Consider the following 25,695-nt stretch of genomic DNA (forward strand, 5'->3'; position numbering starts at 1 on the left):
GTAAATCTATATAAAAATACATTTGAAATAACGCCTATATTTACTTTCAACGGCAATTCCCACTCTCCATTGTTACAAACTGCAGGCGCTTCTCCAGCAGCCACATAAGGCAAGTTTAATCGCCTTAAAAGAGAAAAGAAAACCCTTTGGTTGTGACTTAGGCGAGTCGGATGAAAACCGAGCTCTGTGCCACATCTTCCACTAAATGATAAAGCCGTTACACTGGGAACTGGAGGCAGGACAGATAAAAACCTAGCTTAAAAACGACATTTACGCTATTCTGGTACAACTTCATATCTTTAATTTGTCCAGAAAGTGACAGACGACCGTCAGCATCTTACATTATTCTCGATTTGGATTTTACAGAGTTTTATCAGTAGGAGGAGGTGTAAGTTAGGGTTTGTTAAGTTAACGGTTAAGTTTGGCGGTTGGTGACGCCGTGAGGTGGGAAAGTGGACTTTCTCATAAGCTACCATTACTCCTTAAAGAGGTAAGTTTACATGACTTTATGAAAAAAATACTTAAAGCTGCCGTAATGCCCAGTCTCCCTCAGCGGTGAGTCTATCCTGGACTGATGTGGCAATTTACCCAAGACACAGAAGGGTGGTACAAGGGCTACACCCATGACAGACTAGCCTACATCACACCTACACAAAATATGTTAAAACTATGGTAAAGTAGGCTCAAAAGTACCTTTTTGTTCAATGGAAGTTTTGCAAGTAGCTTGAAACATACTGTAAACAAATCCTGAATTAATAAAATGTAATACTCATGTACAGGATTAAGTTAAAGACAAATAGGGCTGGATAATATGGTTGGCATGATTATCACAATATTTATCTTTTCATATATCAATAGGCTACACAATGTATGCACAACCACATAAAATAAATAAATAAAGCTATTCAGAATAATAATCTGTGCTTCACAGCAGGAGCAAAGCCTTACATCTGTAAAACAAATACTTGAATAACTAATTAAAATAATAGTGAACTAATAGTTTGGCTGTGTGTATGCAGTGATTGTTTTGTGTGACTGAATTTGACTAGTTGTGATCTTTTGTGCAGGTAATCTGCTCTCAGGTCACTCTTGCAAAAAAGAATTAGATCTCAATGAGCTTTTCTGAATAAATAAAGCTTAACTGATGAGCTAACAATTTTTTTTATCATGATCTAATCCTAATTACTGCTTGCTAAAAAATGTTTGATACAGAAATTTGTTGATATAATTAAATAGTAATTAAATAGTAATAATTAAACAGTAATATTGACTTATTGCCCAGCTCTAAGAAAAATATATGGTATACAGTAAATGGTGTTAAGAAGGTGGACCTGTGTCGTGCTCCTCTGCTTAAAATGGAATCAATCCCTTCAAACTTTGTGTCTTGCCATAATTATGCTTCCCAGTCCACTAATTTAAACTACTATACCACACAATTGTCACAGTTTTTTCCATTTTATCTCCCACTTTTTGACAAGAAGACCAAAGCCAACATGTGAAAAGTGTGCATCCAAGATTAAATGAGCCCACTCACCATTTAAAAAACTGAAAAACTTTCTTTCTCACTGCTAAAATGAAAACTAACCAAATTATTTTTCACTTGTGAACTTTTTGCTCACAAAACTGTTGTATTTAGAATATGCAGTTTAACAATTTGTACACTGGACAGTATCAAGCAATGAGTATGATGCAGAAATCACTGTGCATGAGCATAAACAGAATAAGATCAAATAGTATTCAAAAACAACAGAGTAAACATTTAAAATGTAAACACACATACACAGAAAAAATGAATGATTATCTCCTGCCCTGTGTGTGCCCCAGATTGATAGTTACACCACCTCCTTCTCATAAGACATAGCACTACAATCCTGTTGCCTTGACTACTGGTGTGTCAGGGGACTTCATCCTAATCTACTGCGTGATTTTCTCCAACACAAGTTCAGAGAGGCTGCCACAAAGCAGCACTGAAAGCGAGAATAACAGGAGAGCTCATTTTCTCTTTTTTCTTCCTTTTAAACTGGACCAACTCCTCACTCACCTGATGCAGTCTTAGTTACCAGTAGTACGCAGCGCTTCAGGCTGCAGTGAGAGCGTGCTCAGCTCATCCACTGCACAGCAGGCTACACGCACCACTAAAATGGGAAGTCTGCTTTCTTTCTGTGCACTGAACCATATCAGTTTGTTTAATTTACATTCCATTCAAAAGAGGCATGATACATACAGAGTGAAAAATATTTTCTCTGTTGTGTTTATGCAGAGTTGAGGATGGGAAATGTTCTGTGACTCCTCTGACATCATAAGATGTAGAGACGAATCTATTTTGGGGAAAAAACATTAGAAATTATCCAGCTAATTAACAAACTCTGCAACTAACTATTTCTTTTTGTTACTGTTAATCTGCCATTTATTTTGTTAATGAGTCAGTTAGTCTTACTCTATTAAATGTCAGAGAATACTGACAACTATCAATCACAATATCCCGGAGTACAAGGTGACATCTTATCTTCTTTTGTCCAGCCAACAGTTCAAAATATAAAAATATTCAATTTATTATCAGATAAGATTAAGAAACCCAGTAAATACATTTACAATTTAGAAGCAGGAACCAGTGAATTTGTTGCATTTTTGCTTAAAAAATGACTTAAATTATTAATTGAGTCTCAAAATAGGTGCTGATTTATTCTGTCCATCAATTATATCTTTTTAATTCCTTTGCAAATATATATATACTAAATATAATAAATATATAAAATATACTTTTTTTTTTAACATTTGGATGTAAACTCTGATGCCAGTTGTCTTTTGTTTCCTAGTCACTAACTGATGTACTGTCCGAGGCATAATGAGCTCCATCAGCTGTCTGTCATGCTTTATGGATGCACTACTTGGAGTTTCACTGCCCAACTCCCCCCAATATGCATCTATGTGCTTGTTTGTATCCAAACACACAACCTACATCTCTCCTTTTCTGACTGTCTTTGCAATTTTTTATTTGCTGTACATGAAGTAATGAGCATCTGGGAAAAGAATAAAGGCTTTCTTTGTTGTGACAAGCCATTACCCAGGAAATGAGGTGGGCCTGAGAATGGCAAACAGCAGTGAAACTGGCCTGGTCAGACGTTTACACAATCCCCACTGTAGCCTTGGGGAGGGGGATACATGCTGCACTGAAGCCTGTGTGAAACAGTCTCATTAGGCAGCAAACGCAGTGGAAAAAGTGGACCATACAGAACAGGGGTGGCCATGGGGGTGGGGGGCAAGGAGAGAGACTGTTGCTGTGTAATCGGGGGGAATTGCAATCACTAAATATGGAATGGCAATCTCAAGGGGCTGTTGTGTATCAAGCAATGCTTGTGAACTGTGTTCAGCTTACAGACTTACTCTGCAACTTCATGCAGTCAAGGCATTGAGGGACGTGATTCTCTGCAAAGGAGGTCATAGGGATGTCAAAGCAGTTACTTCTGACCACATTGCAAAATATGTCCCAGTGCAGTAAGCAGCAACTTAAAATCCACCAAAATAGCTCACAAAAAGGCTCCAGCTGGGACAACATATAAAACATCCTGTGACATCACCAATGCAGCTCTGTATCACTCTGTTTTTGTGTATACAAAAGGAATAACATATTGCCAATTGCCCAGCATGTTGAAGCCAGAAACTGTAGCAGGTCACAGTGAGCCATGACTTAAAACAACCAATTTAGCTGTTGTCCTGCAGCAATATTTCAAATGCGAAGTCTTTGCACTTAAGACTTATCCAGAAATAATGATCAAATGCCCAAAGATCATCCTACTTTCTCTCTGTTTTCCTGAAGAGAAAGTCACAAAAAAATATGGAATAAGCCTTAATTGCAACACATATTTTATTTATGGGAATCTAGTTTAGTTTTAGGCTTTAATGAGCATATTACAGAGGTCACTGGAATCTTTAAGACTGTTTTGCAATCCACAGTCTTTGATAAGTATGTTTGCATAGTTTGAACTAATAATCTCTTTACCAGAGTACACACTGTTTTGCTGTCTTCTTCCCAAATTATAAGTCTCCTAGAAGTAAACTCTTAATTTAGCTTCAGACTCTCTTGAAACGTAAGGCCAGCACTTTTCAGTCTTCCAGCATGGAATCTTCTAGGTTTCTTGTGGCTTTGTGTGTTTGAGGGAATAAATAGCAACGCCCATATTTATGTCTGCTCCAGCTCAGCCTGAACACTGAGCTGTCCTGGAAAAGTCCATGTGACCTAGAGCTGAGGAGGTGCTTCCACTTCCTCATCCTGTTGTATATTAGAACGGAAGGACTACGGACAGGCCTGTGGGGCAGTGTGTGATTTATACCGTTGTCCAGTTAAAACACAGTCAGCAGACAATGATAATGTATTGTCAAAGTGAGCATCACTTTTAGTCTTGTGGGTCACTCCTGCTCTATAACATTGACAAGCTTGCAACAAAGTTGGATAAGGCAAACACACAAAATCCTACAATGTGTGCTTTTGCTCTATTTAAAGCCAGTTTGATATATGTCAGACTATTTTTAGCCATGCTACTATTGGCATTGACATCTATGCCAATTGACTGATGTCAATGTTGGTCTGTCAGTCAGTCAGTCCACCACTTTGGTTCAAACTGAAATATGTCAACAGTTGTTGGATGGATCACCAATTTTGTGACAGACGTTCATGGTAATGATGAACCCTACTGACTTTGGAGATCCCTAACTTTTCCTTTTCCTCCAGCACCACCAGCAGGCCAAAGTTTTTCATTTATAAAGAGAAACACCTCAACATCTACACACACAACACACCTTAATTATAATAGTGAGAATTACCACTGTATGTAAATATTGTGTTTAGAGATTCTGTGTTTGCACATTTGTTATTGTGTGTCTTTACCTGGCAAATTCTGTAAGAGATGAGGGCTGACACTTGCATGTGTTGCTGCCTGGTGCTGCTTGGGTCCTGTGAGCTTTGTAAAAATCATTATTCATTATCATGGACAGGATACAAAGAGGTAGCGCTTATATGACTGTGCTACATCACTAAGTAGCCACTTTAGGCACACCTGTACAGTCTAATGCACAAAAGTTCAAACAGATGCGAACATGAGAAATGATCTGTATTAATGTATTATGCATCTGGTTTCAAAGATTTTTTTTTTTCCATTTATAAGCCTGAGTGACACTGTTAAGAGTTTGTATCACTGCCTGTTTCTCAAACCCGCCTGCCTCTCATGGTGCTCTGTGACTTTGATTCATAAAACTGCAGGAAATTAGACCCATGTGGCAATTATGAGAAATGAGGGCGTCGTCGTTTCGAAAAGACCTCATTCAAATTCACACTGCTCTCATTTGTTCTACGCCAGATAGAATCGCTCTGGTCCCAATAACGCAGGAGCAATGAGATTTCAATAATTGAAAGAAAGAGAACATTGGGATAATATATCTCTCTGTCCCGTACAATTCATTATAGGTACCTCAGGGGAGTGGAGGTGTTATTCAGAGGGATCATTATGTAATTGAACAGCTGGTATTAGCAAAGCAGCTCACATAGTATAGCTGGAAATAGTTTTTCTTTCTATGTGTCATACTTTTTTCCATTCTTTCGTCTTCCCTGCCCCCGCACATCTCTCTTTCTGTCCCACCCACTCACACTTTACCGGATACATGTTGTAGAATATTAGCTCAGGTTTTGGCAGATTTCATCCTTTAGATCTCCAAAAAGTAGTAGTCATTTGGTTTTAACTATTTTATATGTTACTCTTCGAACTTTAACTATGTTGATCTATCGCTATAATGCTGTTTCACAGGAGCACACACTAAAGGCGACCCTGCTATCGAAACTCTTATGAGATACAAATTATAGCTGGTTAATACAAAATGCTTGAGACTATTTGAGAGGATAAACAAACAGATGGATTTTGTTCGTCTTCATGTAGATATCCAGATAATTTGTGTCTTCATGCTGCTTTTTTGTTGTTTTACTTTTTCTCCTCCTTTTTGGGCCAGAAACTCAGCTAACTGATATGCAAACAAACATGCTCTCTCTCTCCCACACAAACACACACACAAACACACACACAAACACACACAAACACACACACACACACAAACACACACACACACACACACACACACACACACACACACACACACCACCATGTATTTTCCCTGCAAGTGTCATAACCTTCTTGCTTACTAGCACCCCCATATTTGCCTCTGCTTCATCAGTGGGTCGTATGCACAAGAAGCGTCCAGTCTAATAGTTATTATGCTGTTATGGCTGTATTCTGGATGTGTTGTGTTTATGCATCCTCATATCCCTCGTCATGAATACCCCTGCATACATGAATAAACAGATTTTGCAGAATATAACCATGGAAACAGAATTTAGACAAACCACAGGTGAATAGGCCCAGGTGGTTCAAATGCTCCAGTGTCTTTGTTTGCAATGGTATTTTTGAGCCATCATTTGTGTTTCTCTTTAATCATTACATGAACTCCACCTGCTTAAAATCAATTGGAATATTCATTTTCACATAAAGGTGGGCGTTATTGTCGAGGTGACTATCTGGCCTTCTCAGTAACAACAGTCAGTATCAGCCTGACCTTTTAGAAAGTGGCTTTATTGCTAACTACAATGCCCCAGGACACTTGTCTCACCACCATGCAATGAAGGGTCGATAAATTATCACCATACCAGAGGATTAATACAGTATCCACGGAGATCAGGCCCCCACCCTACCACCAACACACACTACAATAGACACATATGGTTCCCTCATTCAATTCAATTCAGTGTTATTTGTCGTGCCAAATCATAACATACATTATCTGTAGGGAATTTACAGGGTAAGGTCAAGACCTTACAATATTATAGACGTGTGATGTGATCTTATCTTTCTTTTTTTGTGTATGGACATTGTCTCAATCGTTCACATTGCCTGAGAAGCATCTTCAGCACGTTTCATGATAAAACACTGCTGCAAACACAGGAATTATTGAACCCATGAATCATTTATGATATTCACACAAGGATATTAATGAGGTTTGTTGGTCTCCTGCAGGAGAGGAGGAAACCGAGCAGCCATCGACGTGGAGAGTGAAAACACAGGGACAGTGGAGAAGTGAAAGGAGAAGGTAGAGACACCAGCCCAGCTACTTGCCTGCCTGAGAGAGTGCTGTGTCATGGGGAAACAGAACAGCAAGTTACGGCCTGAGGTCCTGAATGACCTGAGGGAAAACACAGAGTTCACTGACCACGAGCTGCAGGAGTGGTACCGCGGCTTCCTCAAGGACTGTCCCACCGGACACCTGACCGTGGAGGAGTTCAAGAAGATCTATGCCAACTTCTTTCCCTACGGGGACGCCTCAAAGTTTGCAGAGCACGTCTTTCGCACATTTGACACCAACGGGGATGCCACCATTGACTTCAGGGAGTTCATCATCGCCCTCAGTGTGACGTCTCGCGGCGGGCTCGAGCAGAAGCTGCGTTGGGCTTTCAGCATGTACGACCTGGACGGGAACGGCTACATCAGTCGGGCAGAGATGCTGGAGATAGTTCAGGTGTGGACAAACTGTTCTTCATGGATGTATGTGCTCTAGTGTCTGTAGTTTGGGGCAGGATCAGCCCGTTCTGCGCCCTCTCTGAAATCTAAATGTATTATTAAACAAACCTTAATATTAGATAAAGCTAATTTAGATGGGAGGAATGAAAATGTAAACATTTGCATTAGTTTTCCATAAGAATTTTACCTCTGACGGAGTAAAAATCTGAACCCAGAAAAGACAGGCAAAAAGAAGGATAAAAGGAAGATATATAATCACATTCCTCACATTTTAAGCGGAGTTTATATACATAACATATGAAATATCATTTATTGAAATCTAAAAGTAAACTATTACTCGTTCTACACTCGTACCTCTTCCAAGTCAGGATGCAGCAACAATTATGTTCATAAAGAAATTGAGTTTTCTATAACATGAGAAAAGGAAAAACAGCAAATTCTGACATCTCAGCAGCTGCAGCTGAGGATTTTTTGGTGTGTAAATTATATGCAAAATATATTTTAGCGTCTAGGTTTACTGTGTAATAGCTGATTTTAGGCTTAATATTCATTTGCAGTTCTGAATTCATAAGATATTTTCACCTCACATCATGGATGCAGGCTGCCCTTTCTGTTTTTTCTTATCACTGTGGCTATATTTACTCTTCCAATATGGTGAGCTGGGCAGCCTGCAGGGCTCCATATCAATATTGGTTCAGTCCGTTGTGTTTGTGGATACAAATGAATGTGAAAAAACCCAGAGAAAAAACACTAAGCACCACTGCTTTTGTTACTGTAGCATGCTTTTTTTCAGCAAAACATCTTTTTTTCATCAAAGCCATCAAAGACCTTTAGATGATCTTAAATGTTTAATGTTTTAAAAGACTGAAATATACACATTATAACCATGCGTCTCAGTGAGTGAGGAGCTTTAGTTGCCAGAGCACCATCATCATTCAGACAATACATGTAACTAATATGTCGGGGTGGGGGGTTATTCTTCAACTTTGGCATCTTAAAGCTTCACACAGATAAACAGGAAAATGAATCATTCTTACCCTCCTTTGTAGGCCATTTACAAGATGGTGTCGTCAGTGATGAAGATGCCTGAGGATGAATCAACACCAGAGAAAAGGACAGATAAAATCTTCAGACAGATGGACATAGACAATGATGGTAAGAATGGTGTTTCACTTTTGTTTTTATGTGCATGCTTTGTGGAAAAATATCACAACCAACAAGTTGGACCTCTAAATGAAACCTGCCTTTTGCTTTGCGTCTTCTCACAGGAAAAAGTTAGGCAGAGTTTGTTGCAGACCAGAAGTTTTTTAAAAATATTTACTTGATGAGTGTGCTGGTCCTCAATGACTGCAAAGCTGCAATAACACTCAGAATTAAACCTTTTGAAAAACAAACGTAAACTTACATGGCTTAGTCATTCAGTTAAACTGGTTAGGACAAGTGCTACACGATTATAGATGGGCAACTATCACATCAAGAAAGAAAAAAATATAGACAGGTTAATGTAAGTCGTTACCATGACACAATAGGCACCACAGAACAGTTTTGAGAAAATCCATGCTACACCCATGTGATATGTACTTAAGCATTTCCCATGTCTTCCGTGTATTTGACATGTCACATATCAGTACGATGTTTAGAGCATGAGGCAGCAGGGCAGATCAGTTTGTTTTGAAGCAGAAGGTTCAGAACATCTGGAGGTCAAAGTGTGTGTCTCAGGCTCAAGTTTTATGAAATCACATGGTACCACAGACCAGGCCTACGGCTACAGCAGCAGCAGAGGGTAAATCCACTAAAACTCAGTTAACCCCTCTTTCTAATGCAATTGAAACAGATGCCGGCTGACAGAAAGCTGCAGTTATTCTAAACAAATTATGGCCTACTCTTGTGTTCTATCATTGTGGTAGATCAGTCAAAACTGACTTAAAGCCATGGGAATATTTTCTGCTAATGTCGGCTTTAGTTTGTGGTGCTTTTACTTACAATATGAGACACAAACTCAAGTAAAATGTTAAATGCTGAAATAGTGCAAGGATGCATTCTGTTCTGTTATCAAGATGTCAAGTGCTGCTCATTTCATTTTAATACCTATTAAACAATGCAATAATTTCAAATACTTTTGCAAGGTTTTTGCAGATGTAAAATGCACTTTGAGGCACTCTATATATATAATTATATTGTTGCAAAGAATACATAGTTGTCCCGTTTGGGCTGTTTCATGTAATAGAAATATTTAAAAGTAATAATTACATTTTAATATTTGGATATTTTTTAAACATATTATATAGATTTTTATAATTGTATTCATGTCTTTTACTTTAATATAATAATAATAATAAAATAATAATATAATTTTCATTTCATCGATATTTACAGAATTGTAACTGGTCTGTAAAAATTATTTACAATGACAGAATTTTTTTCTTTACTGAGGGATTACTGACTTGAAAGGCAGTACTGTGATTTTGATATTTTTTATAAACTATACTCAGTGTTGGTATCAGTATTATCAATAAATAAAATACTCGTATTAGCATTTGGTTAAAAATTGTGTTGCCCATTTCTAATTTTTGTGAAAGTGTTAATCAATAAAGAATTCCTAAATGACATGGAAATAGCACAAGAGCATCACCTGCTGGTTGATGTGACTAGACAGCTATGAAAGAATCTGAATTGAATCATTTTGTCATAATAAGATGCATGCAAGTTTATTATAATTTATCTAAAAAGTGTTGTGTAATTTCCCTGTGAATTTGTTGTAGGGCAGCAGTGATTATATTTTTGGTAGTTACATCAGAAGCTTCACTGTTGATTTTGGTGGGTGGTTGCTGCATGATTCAACACTTCATCACATGTTCAGCTGCTGGTGACTGAGATCCTTTTTTTGGTCTCTGCTTCACAGGTAGATTGTCTTTGGAGGAGTTCATTAAAGGTGCCAAGAGTGATCCGTCCATCGTCAGACTGCTGCAGTCGGATCAGGGAGCCTCTCGTCAGTTCTGAGGACAGAGACAATAACACACACACTCTCTCTCTCTCTGGAACACATACGCACCAACATCCATCCAGCTTCATGCTGTTCACCTGATCATCATCACACCCACCCTCAGCAGACAACCCTTTCATTTCAGTAACACTCCATTGCCTAGTGTTTACATTAATGGATAATTGTCTTTTGTCAATGTGGCTGCTTCTCTGTGGACTATGACATGCTTCTCACTTCAGCTATTCTGTGTATATGCTTTTCCCCAAAGCTCTTCGGTTTTTACTTGTTCTCCATAAGTGAGGTGCCATATCACATATTTATACAGACTGGATTATGTTTGCAAGTATTATTTCTCTTATTATGTTACACTAAGAGGAAACTAATTACATCACTTGGTATAATTTGATTGGATGTAGCTGTTGAAAAGTGGCTTACTGTTGTTCAGAATATCAACCGTAGATAAACAGGTTGCTATTCTGAACAAGCTCTATATGCCTTTGGTATTGCATGCGCTCTGTGATATGCGTTTTGTTATATTGTAACAGTTTATGTGAATAAGGAGGCCGTGATTGTTTTTATTCCTTTTTATTTTTGTAACAAAAATGTCATTTTGTTTTCACACAATTGAAATAAAGTCGTGTAAGAAAAATCTACACAAGAAGTCCCACAGTCTCCTTGTCCTGATGCAAACCCACCAAGATTCTCATTAACTGGTTTAAAAAGAGAAAAAAAGTATATTTAGACACACCAGGTTGCACATTGAAGTGTTACTCTGACAAGTCCACATCTTAAAATAGGTGGTTAAAGATGGCTGAAGAGGGGAGAGGGGACAATGTTTGAAAAAGACATACAACTGAAATGCCAGATTCAGAACCTCCACCCTCCTCTTCACAGCTTGCAGCGGCCGTATAAATATTCAGCTTCTACTGTTCAGCAGGTACGTGAGGCAGAGTTCATTCCAGGGACACGACTCACACACACACACAAACACATACACCTTCCTCCCTCCTGCCCCCCCCCCCTTGACTGACAAAGATGATGTGAGAAACTGCAGGTGTCTCTCGTGTGTCTTTTCTGGAGTATTTCAGTAACTGGGCGACTGGGCCTCCCGTTCGTCCACAGGAGAGGGGAGGTGTGTCACGCAGGACCAGACCAGATCCAACCAAACCAGTCTGGATAAAATCCCACCTTTCTTGGGCTCATAACTCATCCTTGTCAAAGTCATCATCTAGGTCTACGTCAGTGAGGTCATAGTCCTCCTCCACAGGAAGCTGAAGATGACGAGTGTAAAATAAAGACAGTTAGCAAAGATGAAGATAGTGAGACGATAAAATGCCAAATTCATGCATCAGAGCTTTCTGCGGTGGAGTGTTTGTCTCTAAGGCTCTGATTTGACTTTCACTATCTCACTACTGTGAGAAATGATTATGTTTGTTTTGGGTGCACTCCAACTGCTTATTATATAACTGTGTCTTGATATATTCCTCAGAGTGTATTTGCAGTAGACAGGCAGCAACAAATTGGTAGAGGCTTGTTGTACTGAGCTGGGCAGACAACATGCGGTCCCCCTGGATCAATTTTAGAAATGGACTGCCAGATTGATCGTCATTTAATGTTCGGTTTCAGGTGGGTTAAAATGCCAGATTAATTGTCTAACTCATCAACAGCCCATCTCTCAGATGGGTTGAGTATTGGTCGTCTATTTTGCAGTTTGAGCAGCTCGGAAATCCAAATTCCCAGATGGCTATGGTCAAAAGATCCATTATAAACTCTAGTGAGACAGTTTTAATATTATTGGAGAGGTATTTTACGGATAGCGGTTGCCTCAGTATTGACTGAAGTTGAGCTGCAACAGAGAAAAAAAAACTCAACTTCGCTGCAAAACAGAGACTATATTGTCCGTGTTTCCCAGCCATCTGTATCTTTTTCTTTTTGTCTTCTTATTGTAGAAATGCTGCCTTTTCTTTTGGCCCACATTTCAGAGGATGACGAGGTCTTGTTTGAATAAACTTTAATGGATTGTGTTTCTGTACAATGTAAGCACCCACATCCCGACCCGATCGATACAGTGTGAGTTAGTCGTAAGTTTAATATAACCTATAAAAATAAGAACGTACAGTGACTGTCCATCTGAATGCCATTTAGCTGAAGGCCGCAAACTTGTGATCAGCCAAATATATAGTCGGAAAATCTGACCATGAGGCCCACTCACCTGTCCATCTTTGCCATCCCAGGCTTCAACAGCGTGAATCTTGGGCATGGCCCCACCTCCCAATGTGGCAGTAGAGCCACGGCCCACAGAAAGCTCCCTAAAAAGATGAAACAAACTCCATCAATCGACCCACTCTGAAATGTGTTTTACTTTGAATTACAATAGTGAAACAAGCTCAGACAGCAGCGCCCCCTACCTGAGGAACTCGTGAATTCCAGTCTCACTGAAGGAGCCCCTCAGCAGGGCAAATTTCATCTTGCGCGTGTTAATGGCGGCCATGGCAGGGTAGCCAAATCCACCAATACCCAGAGAGGCCTCCAGCTCCATCTGGGCTCCCGCCTCAGCCCACAGCCAGCTGACAACGAGAGGGCAGGTCATTAATCACAGTCATTATTAGTCATTGGAATAATAATCCACGGTCTCTCATCCTTACCCCCACATCTTCTTCTTGTACTTCTCAGCCATCTTAATCATCACTTCCAGATATCCGTTTCTACCTGATGCGCCTGTTGAGATACAAGGAAAATGGATGGTGAGTGATTCAAGAATTACAAGGTTCTTGCATCACATTTGTGTTGGTTTTTTTTGTTTGCTTTAAGGTTACATTTATGACCTATTTAACATGTTCAGAGTTGGAGGTGTGTCTGGTCTCACCTGTGTCCAGGATGTGAGGCAGGACAGCAATTATACACAGCTGACTGTCCTCACAGGTCTTCTTCAAGATGTCTTCACTGAGGATCTGAGAGATAAACATTTACAATTTAGATATACCGTTTTATATGGTTCAAGATAATTGTCAAGATGAAATTCAGATCATCGCTAATGAGTTAGATACTGTTTTTGACCTTTTCGTCTAATCTTTCGAGCACATAGTCCTTGCTGTTGGACTTGCCAGAGAACAATTTCTCAGTCTGTGATGTCTTTAGGGTTTTGTGTTCAAGTTTCAGTTTCTTTTGCCTGCTCAGCCGTGGTGGCTGTCACTGCTCATGCTTAACACCCATGTAAATATAAATTATATAAATATAGCAACAGGTGGAAATACAGTGTGTTATGACTTTGAGAATACAAAAAGCATCATCGCCAGCAGCATGGTAAACTCTCATTCATGCATCCAACATAGAAGACACAACACTGCACTGACCTCCAGCATTTCAGGAGGAGGAGCGTTGTCAGAGAACAGCTCCAAAGCCCTCTCGATGATGTCACCACGGGAGCGGCCTCCTTGGTAGTCTTCGGGCTCTTCACCTTTACGGAAAACCTTGATGGTGGGAAACCCACGGATCTACACACACACATATATATATATATATATTTCTTCAGTTCTGTGTTTGGGAAGCAAGGAATTCTTTCGATTTAGTGCCATATTTATATTTAACTAAGGATTCAGTATAGGAGAGATATCTTCTAACTACTGTGTTATAATGTGGTTTGTCTGACATTTAGTAGGACTCCCACTGGTGGCTGACATTTTGTGGTTGACATTGCAATGTCAATTTACACTGAAATGTTATAAGTAGTTATGTAAGTGTATTAACAGTATTTGGAGACAGTCACGGTGTTTGAGGGCTTCAAACAAAGGGAAACACTTTGAAGCGACATCTTCAAGACTTTAGTTTGGATTGTTACTTTATCCTCTGCTTTATGTGACTGTAATATTAAAGAGGTGACAGCTGTAAATGGACTGTGAAGTGACATTGTGATATTGAGCAAGAAATAAAAGATTAAAAGAAACACAAATAAAAGATTTGTAGGTTTGTACTACCAACATAGATTCACAGCTTGGTTTGGACAGTCAGCAGTTAACAGTCACGCTCTACTAAAAGGCGGCAGAGGCTTTGATTCAGCATCCAACACCAGTAAGAAGAGCATATCAGTATAAACACAGACCACATTCATTACATGTTTGAGACTTACCAATTGAAACTGTACAAACCAGCGTGTTTACAAGGCCAATGTCACACATGCAAAGTAGATAGAACTGTACTTTGCAAGGCTAATAAATGTAGTTAAAATTGTATAAATTTAGTTACAAATTTCTCACTTTGTATGCCTATTTTGCATCTACAAGTACAGTAGTTTGTATCCGAATTATTATTTATTGATTCTTACTTACCCCATAGCGGCTGGACACAACCTGATGTACAGTTGCATCCACAGCTCCGAGGCGAACTTTGCCCTTGGTCTGCTCCTTGACAACTGAGGCTGCAGCTGCCCACTCAGGCTCCAGGCTATTTACAACAGAAGAGAGTGATGGTTGAGAAAACCCGACCATGATAGTGTAAACTCAGAGTCTAATTCCACAGTACTTCAATATGAGGTTGGCATAATTTCTTATGATTCATGTTGGGAAAGCCTGTCAAATTCCCATGGTTATTTGGAATACAATAGCTCAGACCTCGCTGAGCTGTTTTAATAGGGATTACGTTCTACTGAAGGAATAGACCCAATGAAGTGTTTTCATGGTGGATTATCCAGATTTACTGGGACATTGTTTCCGAAAAGAAACGGTGTTGTTTCAGTGCTTTGAGCAGCAAACAAAATTCCATTAACCTCCATCGTACAGGGATAATAGAAATCTAATTTCTCTTGTCCTAGTGAGGGAGTGTGGGGGTGGGTTTACTTACTTCTTGCAGTGTCCACACCAGGGGGCAAAGAACTCTACCAGCCACACATCATCACCCTGCAGCACCATCTTGTCGAAGTTGTCATCTGTTAGCTCCACCACATCTTTCTTGCTGCCACCGCTGCTGCCGCCACCTCCACCCTAGAAGGCAGTTGAGCATGACTTAACCATGTTCACTCAAGTGTTTCATCTCTCCATTTACAAACAGCTGCAACAAAGAGCTACTGCACAGGTTCATCACTGGATCTACCTGTTTGCTGTAGCTAGAGCTGCCAGATTTGCCGCTGAGCCGATCTTTCACCAGACTGCGCAAAGCGTTCATGGCTCCATCCACAATGGCCTGGCTGCTGCGTCCACCTTTGGGGTGAAGGACATGCAGATTTCAGTCACTGCAGTCAAATACAGCATTTCATTATATTTACAAATTCCAAAGCTGTGTGATCAGCAGAAGCTCTCGCCTGTACCTTGGTACTCCTCTGGCTTTTGCTTATTGGCTCCAAAGATCTTGATGGTGGGGAACCCTCTGACGCCATACTGTCCACCCAGTGACTTGTGCTGGTCTGCGTCTACGGCACCAATCTTGACAATTCCCTGTAGAATTGCAAAAGAAGCAGGTTTTAAGGTTTTCACTCTCAACTTTTAATCACAGCAAAATATATTGCTGCCTGTTAATCATCGTCTTCTCAAAACAACTGTGTGCAGTTCAGGGTCAGGAGATCCTTTGTGCCCACTGCCATCAGGCTATACAACAACTCAGTCAAAGGAAGTGGTCTAAACTAATTATTATTGTTTGTTTATTATTAACTGTTTTTATTATTATCAACAATGAGCTAATGGACACATGAATTTCCCCTTGGGGATAAATAACATATGTATGTATCTATCTATCTATCTATCTATCTATCTATCTATCTATCTATCTATCTATCTATCTATCTCACAAGAAATGCAATGCTTACTTATGTACGCTGGATGTGTCTGCACAAACAGTGTATTTCAGATAAATAATATTAGAAGTGAAAGGATGAGCTGAAAAGCACATTCCATCAAGTAAACTGTCTTGTTTTATCTGCAACACAGTTAATATTATTCATTAACATTTGACTATAGGCCCATTATCTTCCCACGTCTAACGCCTTTGTTTGCTCTTATTCTCACTGCTGTGTTAAAAACTTCAAAAAATTTGTAGGTTTAGCAAAACGGTGAGCTAGAGTTTGGCAATCATGTTTTAGCTTCAGTGTTGTTTTTTAGGTCCTGCAGTTACGTTAAATACTTCTCTGAACTTATTTGTTTGTTGTAGCTGAGTGAAATGAATGCCTCTACCTGCTTTGTCATTATACCTGCCTGACAGCTCATACTGTCAATATAAGTATCCATTAAAAATGTTGTGATATTTGATTTTGTCAACGATGCTCAGCACTGCTTGGACTACTAAATGTTTCTCTGCAATAGTTGAGGCTTTTTCACTGAAAATGCCAACAGTCTGTCATTCACTCAGTCTACAACCCAACAATAAAATAATAAATGCTAAGATGAGTAGAGATGTCTTGTTTACCTTGAGGGCAGTGGCTGCCTTCTTCCAATCTGGAGCTAGATTTTGACAGTGGCCACACCTGTGATGATTAAACAAAAGAGATGCAGAGACGTGAATAATAAATTGAATTCATTTCGATGTTTAGTGAAAAATGACAGAATTCTTTCATTGCTAGTAAGCTTGATTAATAATTGACATACTTAATGAGTGAGAAATTAGTGAAAATGAGAGAGATGGTGGACAATCAGTTTTCATTTCCAGAAACATTTAATTTTATCAAGAAACATCCCGGTAGTTCTTCAGTACGTCACAAGCGTTAGTCACAGAACCAGACGATGCAATATTAACACATCCAGGGAATATTTCACACCCTTCATTTACATCGGCTTTCGGTGCACATATCTCCACTGGCTACTTGTTCATTGCCCCTGGTCTATAAAGCACTTAATGGTCTGGCCCATGAATATACACTATATGTAACATGCTTCAAATTATTGACTTGGCAGATTCCCCAGGTCACAGGACGGTCATTTTCTGTTTAGTTTAGCTTTAAATGAGTTCTTTGTGTCTGTGTATGCATGCGAAAACATATTATCATACATATTAAAATATTAAGGAGGAGCTACCAACTTTGCATACAAGTCTCTACATTCTCTTCCTAGCAAAACTAAGGTTCATGTTTCGATGAAGAGAGGCACCAACAAACAGGGGGTTCAAACTTCGGTGAGTCAATGTGAGATGCTTGTACTGAAACTATGGACAGTGTGTCACTGCTTGGTAGATCTGTACACACTTGTTACCACTGAAGAATGGCCATCAAAGTTGTAGGGACTCACCAGGGAGCGTAAAACTCAATCAGCCACAGACTGTCGCTCTGGATCACCTCCCTGTTGAAGTTGGAGGGGGTGAGCTCAACAACATCATCACTAGCCGAGTACATAGCATGGACAGACAGGACCAGGGAACAGCCCAACACTCCTGGAAGAGAAGATGAAGATACAAACGGTTTCTCAAAACTGTTGAGTGTGTTTCATGAACACCCACACCAGCTGAAGTAGGCGCTGACAGGACACCGCATGCCTACTTAATGCAGCCTATATGCACAAATATTGCAATTTTATGTATCAGCAAGTGAAATGGGTTTTTATTAATTCACAGATTCAACGATAACGGAGGCCTGGCACTGTTCTGTGCACGTTAAACTTAGCTATTCAAGCTAACCCCACAGTTGCGAAAACGCAGTCCTACACAGCTGCCGCCTACAAATTCACAAACGTTACATTTTATAGAAGTAAAAAAGCTGTCGGTGTTTTCACTCACCTAGTAAAAACGGTCTCATGGTTTCAGCTGTTCTCCACTCGTCCCCTCAGTTAGCAACAACACACAGACTACAGCCGCTGCGTCTCCCACAAAAGTAGATCGAAAAATCTCACCGTGGCCCACGCTGATTGGTCCGCTGATGTCGACGCTGCACTTCGGCCAATCAGCGTGCGCCGTGTAGTTTAATAAAGCCGGTACACTGTGGGTAAGAGAGGGGCTGGAGGAGAAAGGAGGCAACATGTAGCTGCACAAAGAGGAGGTGTAAGACAAGTGACAAGGCTGAGTCAGTCTAATATTTAGTGATGTATTGTATCTCTTTTAATGCGAAAGTAATACATGTCGATATATATATACAACTGTACACAGTAAAGTTACAGGGTGTTACACAAAGCAATACATAGAGATTTATATGTGTTCTCAATGGAATAAAATATAAAGTGGTTTACTTATCATTTAGTAATGCTTTATCAGTTATAATCCATTAATAAAAACAACTTACGGGGTTGTCAGGTTGTGGACAAACTTCCAAGGGGCCACAGTCATTCACAACCAGCAATTATTAATAGTTGATTGATTGGTCAGTGTGTAAAATGTCAGGAAATAGTGAAAAATACCAATTATTATACTCTGAAGCCCAAGTGAACATATCCACATTGCTTTTTTTCTGACCAACACTCAAAAACATGAAAATGTTAAGTTAGCAAACATTCATGTTTAAAAAGCTGGTACCAATGAATATTTGGAATTTTTGTTTGTCTTAAACAATAAATGTCTTAAACAATAAATCACAAAGATAGCATAGATATAATTTGCCCCAGATCTTGCCTAGAGCCCCTTACCGTAACCCTATCTACATAATAGACTTGGGCCGGTGTCCTTTGGCACAATGGGCCAAAACCAGCCCAGATAGTTTTTTTCTTTTTATCTGGGCCATTCTTTTATGGTGATCCGGCCTCAGGGTCTGGGTCAAGTCTGGGGCAGATTCAGTATGTATCTCTAGAGTACTACTTAATTTAATAAGAAGTACAAGTACCATGGAGGGGAGAGATAGGTAGGTAGTTAGGTACGTAGATATACAGATATACAGATATATAGATGTACAGAACAGCAGAATGTATGTGTCCTAGAGGACTGGTGACTGAACAAAATTTCTGTGAAATTGATAAGGTCACTATTACCTCGAGTCAACAAAGTCCTCGTAAAAAAAATGAAATCCTACTAGTCAGCCCCAAAACAAAAAGAGAAATGCTGTTCAATAACCTGGGGAAACTGACTCCTTGGATTAAATCTGAGGTTACAAGTCTTGGCGTTATCTTGGATTCAGATCTAAGCTCCAAGTCCCATATCAACAAGGTGACAAAAACATAATTTTTCCACCTTAGAAACATAGCTAAAGTATGGCCATTTACAAATCTAAAAGATGCTGAAAGATTGATTCATGCCTTCATTTCAAGCCGACTTGATTACTCCAACGCCCTTTTTACTGGGCTCCCGAAAAAAAAAACACTGAGAGACTTCAACTCATTCAAAACTCTGCAGCTCGGCTGTGAACCGGAACCAAGGGGAGAGAGCACATTATTTCAGTTTTAGCTGCTCTGCACTGGCTTTGTTACATTTAGAATTGATTTCAAGGTCCTCCTCCGTATATACAAAGGCCTTAATGGGGCAAGGACCAAGCTACATTTCTAACTCCCTGATTAACGATGTACCTCGGAGAACACTGGGGTCATCTACTGCCGTTTTATTGAAGGATCCCAACAACAGCCACAGAAAAATTACAGTCCAAAGCTATGGAACACACTACCTATAGATATCAGGGAGGCCAGCTCACTAAGTATTTCTAAAAGAAGACTCAAAACTTATTTCTTCACTTTAGTCTTTAACTAGCTCTGACATTTGCACTTTGCGCTACATTTATGCACTGCTCAGCACTTCTTTTAAATGTCTGCCTATTTAATGATTTATAATTTTTATTCCTTATTTTATCTCATTTTACATTAATGTTTTTAATTTTTTTCATTATAGATCAATGCATTTAACAATGTTTTATGTTCATTTTATGTATTTTCTTTTCATTTGAAGCACTTGGTGCATGTCATTTCTTTATTGTATTATTATTATTAATCCTATAAATTATTTATGTATTTATTTAAATGCACCAATGCTAGTCCAACTAAACTAGATGGTTTCCCACTACAATCTTGTAGGAAACCAAAGTTTGACTTAACTCCACTGCAGATTTTACATTCTTTTAGCCTTAGGAATTGACAACAGTCTATAACACAAACACTGGACTTTACTCTACTGTAAACCTACACTGCTTTTAAATCACTTATCAATAGACACCTATCCTCAGTGGTTTGTACCATTGTTTACGAGCAGAAAATAAAAGCCTTTGGGCTACTGTATTGTGGAGGCGTTGTCACTAGGTGGAGACAAACAACAAGGCTAGGCTGCCGATCAATAATTCTGTGTAGTTTACTGCAGAATTGTTCCGTTGTACACAGGTTCTCTGAAGCTCAGCCAGCGTGACCATCAGGTTCTTGGTCACCTCTCTTGCCAAGACCCTTCTCCCTGATTACTCAGTTTTGCTGGGAAACCAGCTCTAGGAAGAGTCCTGGTTTCCAGTTCTTCCATTTAAGAATTACGGAAGCCACTGTGCTCTTGGGAACCTTCAATGCAGCAGTAATTGTTTGTAGCCTTCCCCAGACCTGTGCCTCAATCCTGTCTCTGAGCTCTGCAGCCAGTTCCTTCCACCCCATGGCTTGGCTTTTGCTCTGATATGCATTTTCAGCTGCGAGACCTTATATTAACAGGTGTGTTCCTTTCCAAATCATGTCCAATCCACTGAGTTGACCACAGGTGTGGTCCGATCAAGTGTAGAAACATCTCAAAGATGATCCAGAGAAATGGGAGGCACCTGAGCTAAATTCCAAGTGTCATAGTGAAAGGTTTGAACACTTGTGACACTTCACTTTTTCCTTTTTAATAAATTTACAAAAAAACTTTTAAATTCCATTTTCACTTTGTCATTATGGGGTATTGAGAGTAGATTGATGATGATTTTTTTTTAGCCTGATAGACCATCACTTAGATAGTGGGTTAGGGTTGTAGGTTACAATGGGATTATAATTCTTTCTCGGACAAAGAGATCATTACCCAGCATGAATCTACTTCGTCCGAGTTATTTGATAGCAGCCATTAATACATTCAAAATGGATGATGGGTAATGCTCCTAAGTCTGGGCTATAAAAAGATTTTAGAGACTATTGTTTGGTTACTTGTGCAGTGCTGCCTGTTAATCGATTACCTTTAACCAATTGTTGCTCTTGGAGCTGCCTCCAAACCCCTGCGGAGCGCGTGTCCCTGATTTCCCCGTTTGCTACTTCACAATTCATTACATACCGCTGATATTTCGGATGTGCTGTGCCTGGCTGCACTGCGCTGCACCAATTCAACTGCAGACACACACAGCACAACCGGAAGACACGGAGATCGCCCTAAAAGTAAAAGCATAGTCTGGAGGTTATATTGCCACTTGAGGTCATTGTTTGAGAGACTAAATATTAAGTTAATCAGTAGCAATAGACTTAATACAATAATTATAAACCATCCCATCCCATACCATTATCCACTTAGGAGTTCACCACAGGAGCTGACAATGGCAATAAAGGCCCCTTGAAAACATTTTAACTCCAATAACTCAATGTAGTTAAGGCTCAAATCAGCAGTGAGTTGCATTTAGGGAGGGATTTTCATTTCTACATCGCTGCCCAGCAGTGGTTTTGTTTTGAAAGTTATCGCCGGAAGTCCCGCGGCTTTTTTGTGACTCGCTTGATATTGCGCGCACTTCAATGCCAACTTTCTCCGAAGCGCACAGGCGCATTGTTCACTGCCAAACACGGTTGTAGTGAACTGACGAGACTTCACGCTGCAGTCACCGCTGAGCAAACACAGTCATTTTTTTCACCACCAAAACACAGAGAGATCACAAGATTGATCAGGTTTTACGCACAGCGCCAGTGCGTCTGGTGACTTGTGTTGACTTTATCAGCAAACAGTTGTGCGAAAATCTCCATCAGTTGGGCTTTTTAATAGCGGACTTGTTGTCACCATAATGTGGGGGATCCAGAGGACGCGGTATGCGGACTGCAACGGCTCTGAAGCCAGTGAAGAGACGGAGATTGTTGTTAACATCGGCGGGGTGAAACAGGTACTGTATGGGGACGTGTTGAATCGCTTCCCGGACAGCCGGCTGGCAGAACTGGTGGACTGTTCACTTAAGTCTTCAGAAGAAATATCTTTACTATGTGACGACTACGAGCCTGACAGTGGAGAATTTTATTTCGACAGAGACCCTGAAGCATTTAAATGCATAATTGAGCTGTATTATTATGGGGAGATTCACGTGAAAAGAGGCATCTGTCCAATTTGTTTTATGAAGGAGATGGAGTTCTGGAAAATTGGCTCTGATTTCCTGGATGAATGTTGTAAAAGCCACCTGAAGGAGGTGGAAGATGAACTTGCAGAGATTGCAGAGAAAGTGAGAACTATCCTGGTGGACCGAGAGGGAGATCCGTCTGCAGGGGGCTGGCAGCGCTTCCAGATGTGCCTCTGGAGGCTGATGGAGAAACCGGACTCCTCGCTTCCTGCGCACATAATCGCTATAGTTTCTTTCATCTTCATCCTCATCTCCTCCGTGGTTATGTGCGTCGGGACCATCCCCGACCTACAGGTGGAGGACTCGGAGGGTAACCTCGCGGAACACCCGACTCTGGAGGTCATCGAGACGGTGTGCATCGGCTGGTTCACCATCGAATACCTGCTACGTCTGATCTCCTCGCCTAACAAGATGAAATTCGTCATGGCTTTCATGAACATCATCGACTTCATGGCGATCATGCCTTTCTTCGTGGTGCTGATTCTGACCTCCTTCGGTGCTGGAGTGTTGGAACTGGCTAATGTGCAGCAGGCGGTGCAGGCTTTACGCATAATGCGCATCGCGCGCATTTTCAAGCTGGCACGCCATTCCTCTGGACTCCAGACCCTCACATCTGCCCTGAAGAGCAGCTTCAAAGAGCTCGGGCTGCTCCTCATGTATATGGGCGTGGGAGTCTTCCTTTTCTCCGCACTGGGCTACACTATGGAGCAGAACCACCCGGACACCTTGTTCACCAGCATCCCACAGTCATTCTGGTGGGCTGTGATCACCATGACCACTGTGGGGTATGGAGACGTCTACCCCAAGACCACTTTAGGCCGGTGTAACGCGGCCATTAGCTTCTTGTGCGGGGTGATCGCCATAGCGCTGCCCATACACCCCATCATCAACAATTTTGTCCTGTTCTACAACAAGCAACAGGTGCTAGAGACTGCGGCCAAGCACGAGATTGAACTGATGGCGCTGCGTCCGGCGCCGACGAGCTGAAGGCTGCACCCGGCGCCCATAAACATGTTTGTGGTGCAGGGGTCTGGGAAAACGCCATGCGCTCCTGTCACAGTGACACATACATCCCCTTACTGAAGGATCCCAGGGGAGGGGCGGGCATGCCGACCCCCAGCAAGGACACGAGCTTTGAAAGCACAGCCGAGGCCACCGATTATTTTGTCTCATGAACACTAATGACCCTGCAAAATTTGAGAAGACTCTGCAACAGATACACAACAACAAAACATCAAATTAATTATTCATTTTTAACTTATTTAAACTCAATCCGCCAACTATGGGTTAATGATACATGATGACTTGACACTGTAAATAGCCTATGGCCTCAAAGAAGATATTGTTCCTGTTAAAGCCACATATGTGTGAGATATTGACTTGATGAGCTGTGCCTTGGCGCAGTGAGTCCCTGTAGGCTGAGGGGTACTGTTTGAACAGTCAGTACACCGATTCCCCCATGTAGACTTCTTATATAACAACCCCCATCCCCAACCCTCACACTCATACTGTAGACTGCATTGTAGCTTATTTCTGTGTACAGATATATATATATATATATATATATATATATCACAATGAATATATCACAATTTTTTTTAGATGATAAAGATATGCAGCAGAAATGTAGATATCCCATGATAGGTTCATGAGGGATCACAACAAAACTGAAAGAAAAACTGAAGGTGTTTTAAAGTGATAGAGAATTATAATGCTATAAATTTCACCAAAGTCTCTAGTGAACACTACAAATACTTTAAAGATACACTAAGGTGGTGGAAAGGAAATATTAAGCAACATATCATCAGGACTGTTTCTGTTTCTGCTTGTGATCTTCTTGGTATCAGTGTATTTTTTGTAACTGACACATTATGATTGTGATGTAATATATCAGATATGAAACCGCTCTGCGCAGGATTGTTATAAGCAGTGATTGTGTCAGTGTCCTGCAATTCTACTTAGGATCATATTGCCAGCTCTGGGAGCTCAGAAGCTTCGTTGGCTGCAGGACATGTTCCTATAACAGTTTTAAATTTTGCAGCAGCAACCGCTCTGCTCCTCCCCGGAGGTTCAGTGGAATAAACTTGACCACCAACGGGTGAGGTGACTGAGCAACAGGCTGGAGATTAAAGACAAATAATCCTAACAGTTGTGTTATCAAACTTCAAAATGAGGTTTTCAGAGGACAGGCTAGTTAACCTGACAATCTGGAAAGTACCAGACAAGGAACCCTGATCAAAATATAAATAAAAATATTAAAGAATATATCATTGAGTCATCAAAAGGGCAGCGTGTCAAGGCAGCAGGTTATCAACATAACACCGAAAATGTAAGAATATTAAGAGGGCTGTATCTGCCTGTCAAACATTTGTCTTAATGCATTACTACTTTTATTTTGATGGAACTTAAAAGGAAGATGTTTTTCACACTGTTTCACGCCCATGATTTAAAACTGAACTAAATTGGCCTAATGGGTGCTACATTTAAAGGTTAAATTTTCACAATTTGAAAGCTCTCAACTCCAACACCATCAGTCTGAGTGACACGAAAGTTGCTGCACACACTGAAAAATCCTTAGAAACTACATCAGTTGGCACACTACAGGAGCTATAATTAATATTTGACATGTTTTAATTCAAATTTCCTGCCTAAGATGTCAATGGTTTGATTTGACTGTAACCTGGAGGGACGATCTATGTCAAGACTGTGTTTCTGTGCCAAGTGTTATTTTGTGAAAAGTTCTGAAATGAGCGTAATGTCTTGGAAGTAAATACATGCCTTGTGCACAAAAAATGTGATGTTTCCCTCTGTAAATGAGGTATACACGAAGAGGACGGGGTGGGCGTTCGTAGCGTCAGAGCCTTACAGTGAAATGAAGCCATGGAAGAGGGTTTCAGTGGCTGATGGGTGGATATATATGCTCTCAACTCATGGGTTAAATTTCTCACTCAACTATGTGTAACATTTTCATATTTAATCAAAATCCTCCCAAAGATTGAATCCTTTCCCTCGCTTTAGCCAAACTG

The 25,695-nt window shown here is 40.3% G+C and overlaps 2 protein-coding genes and 1 pseudogene across 2 annotated transcripts; 2 read left to right on the plus strand and 1 right to left on the minus strand.

The window, feature by feature from the left end:
• Window positions 1-201: 201 nt before the first annotated feature.
• hpcal1 (hippocalcin-like 1) lies at window positions 202-11,188 on the plus strand. The gene is made up of 4 exons (XM_023414997.2): window positions 202-490; window positions 7,056-7,554; window positions 8,606-8,711; window positions 10,459-11,188. The coding sequence occupies exons 2-4, from the start codon at window positions 7,177-7,179 to the stop codon at window positions 10,554-10,556; spliced, it is 582 nt and encodes a 193-aa protein (XP_023270765.1). The 5' UTR covers window positions 202-490; window positions 7,056-7,176; the 3' UTR covers window positions 10,557-11,188.
• On the minus strand, window positions 11,109-18,380 carry pdia6 (protein disulfide isomerase family A, member 6). Its single transcript, XM_023414996.2, has 13 exons — window positions 18,229-18,380; window positions 17,745-17,886; window positions 16,930-16,987; window positions 15,839-15,965; window positions 15,625-15,731; window positions 15,376-15,515; window positions 14,865-14,979; window positions 13,893-14,033; window positions 13,406-13,490; window positions 13,185-13,257; window positions 12,948-13,106; window positions 12,752-12,848; window positions 11,109-11,810 (listed from the first exon to the last, which is right to left on the minus strand). The coding sequence occupies exons 1-13, from the start codon at window positions 18,245-18,247 to the stop codon at window positions 11,739-11,741; spliced, it is 1,335 nt and encodes a 444-aa protein (XP_023270764.1). The 5' UTR covers window positions 18,248-18,380; the 3' UTR covers window positions 11,109-11,738.
• Window positions 18,381-22,097: 3,717 nt separating this feature from the next.
• LOC111661433 (voltage-gated potassium channel regulatory subunit KCNF1-like) lies at window positions 22,098-25,462 on the plus strand (annotated as a pseudogene).
• Window positions 25,463-25,695: the final 233 nt, after the last annotated feature.

Source organism: Seriola lalandi, unplaced genomic scaffold, assembly GCF_002814215.2.
Source record: "Seriola lalandi dorsalis isolate HSWRI2012SDOR001 ecotype SW California unplaced genomic scaffold, Sedor1 jcf7180002054544, whole genome shotgun sequence".
NCBI classification, from domain to species: Eukaryota; Metazoa; Chordata; class Actinopteri; order Carangiformes; family Carangidae; genus Seriola; species Seriola lalandi.

Coding starts and splice junctions, on each gene's coding strand:
- hpcal1 (XM_023414997.2), top strand. CDS start 7,177: ATGGGGAAACAGAACAGCAAGTTACGGCCTGAGGTCCTGAATGACCTG. Junction 7,555..8,605: donor AGATGCTGGAGATAGTTCAG/GTGTGGACAAAC, acceptor CCTCCTTTGTAG/GCCATTTACAAGATGGTGTC. Junction 8,712..10,458: donor GATGGACATAGACAATGATG/GTAAGAATGGTG, acceptor TCTGCTTCACAG/GTAGATTGTCTTTGGAGGAG.
- pdia6 (XM_023414996.2), bottom strand. Junction 14,980..15,375: donor TGGTGTGGACACTGCAAGAA/GTAAGTAAACCC, acceptor TGTTGTAAATAG/CCTGGAGCCTGAGTGGGCAG. Junction 13,258..13,405: donor GCCTCACATCCTGGACACAG/GTGAGACCAGAC, acceptor GTATCTCAACAG/GCGCATCAGGTAGAAACGGA.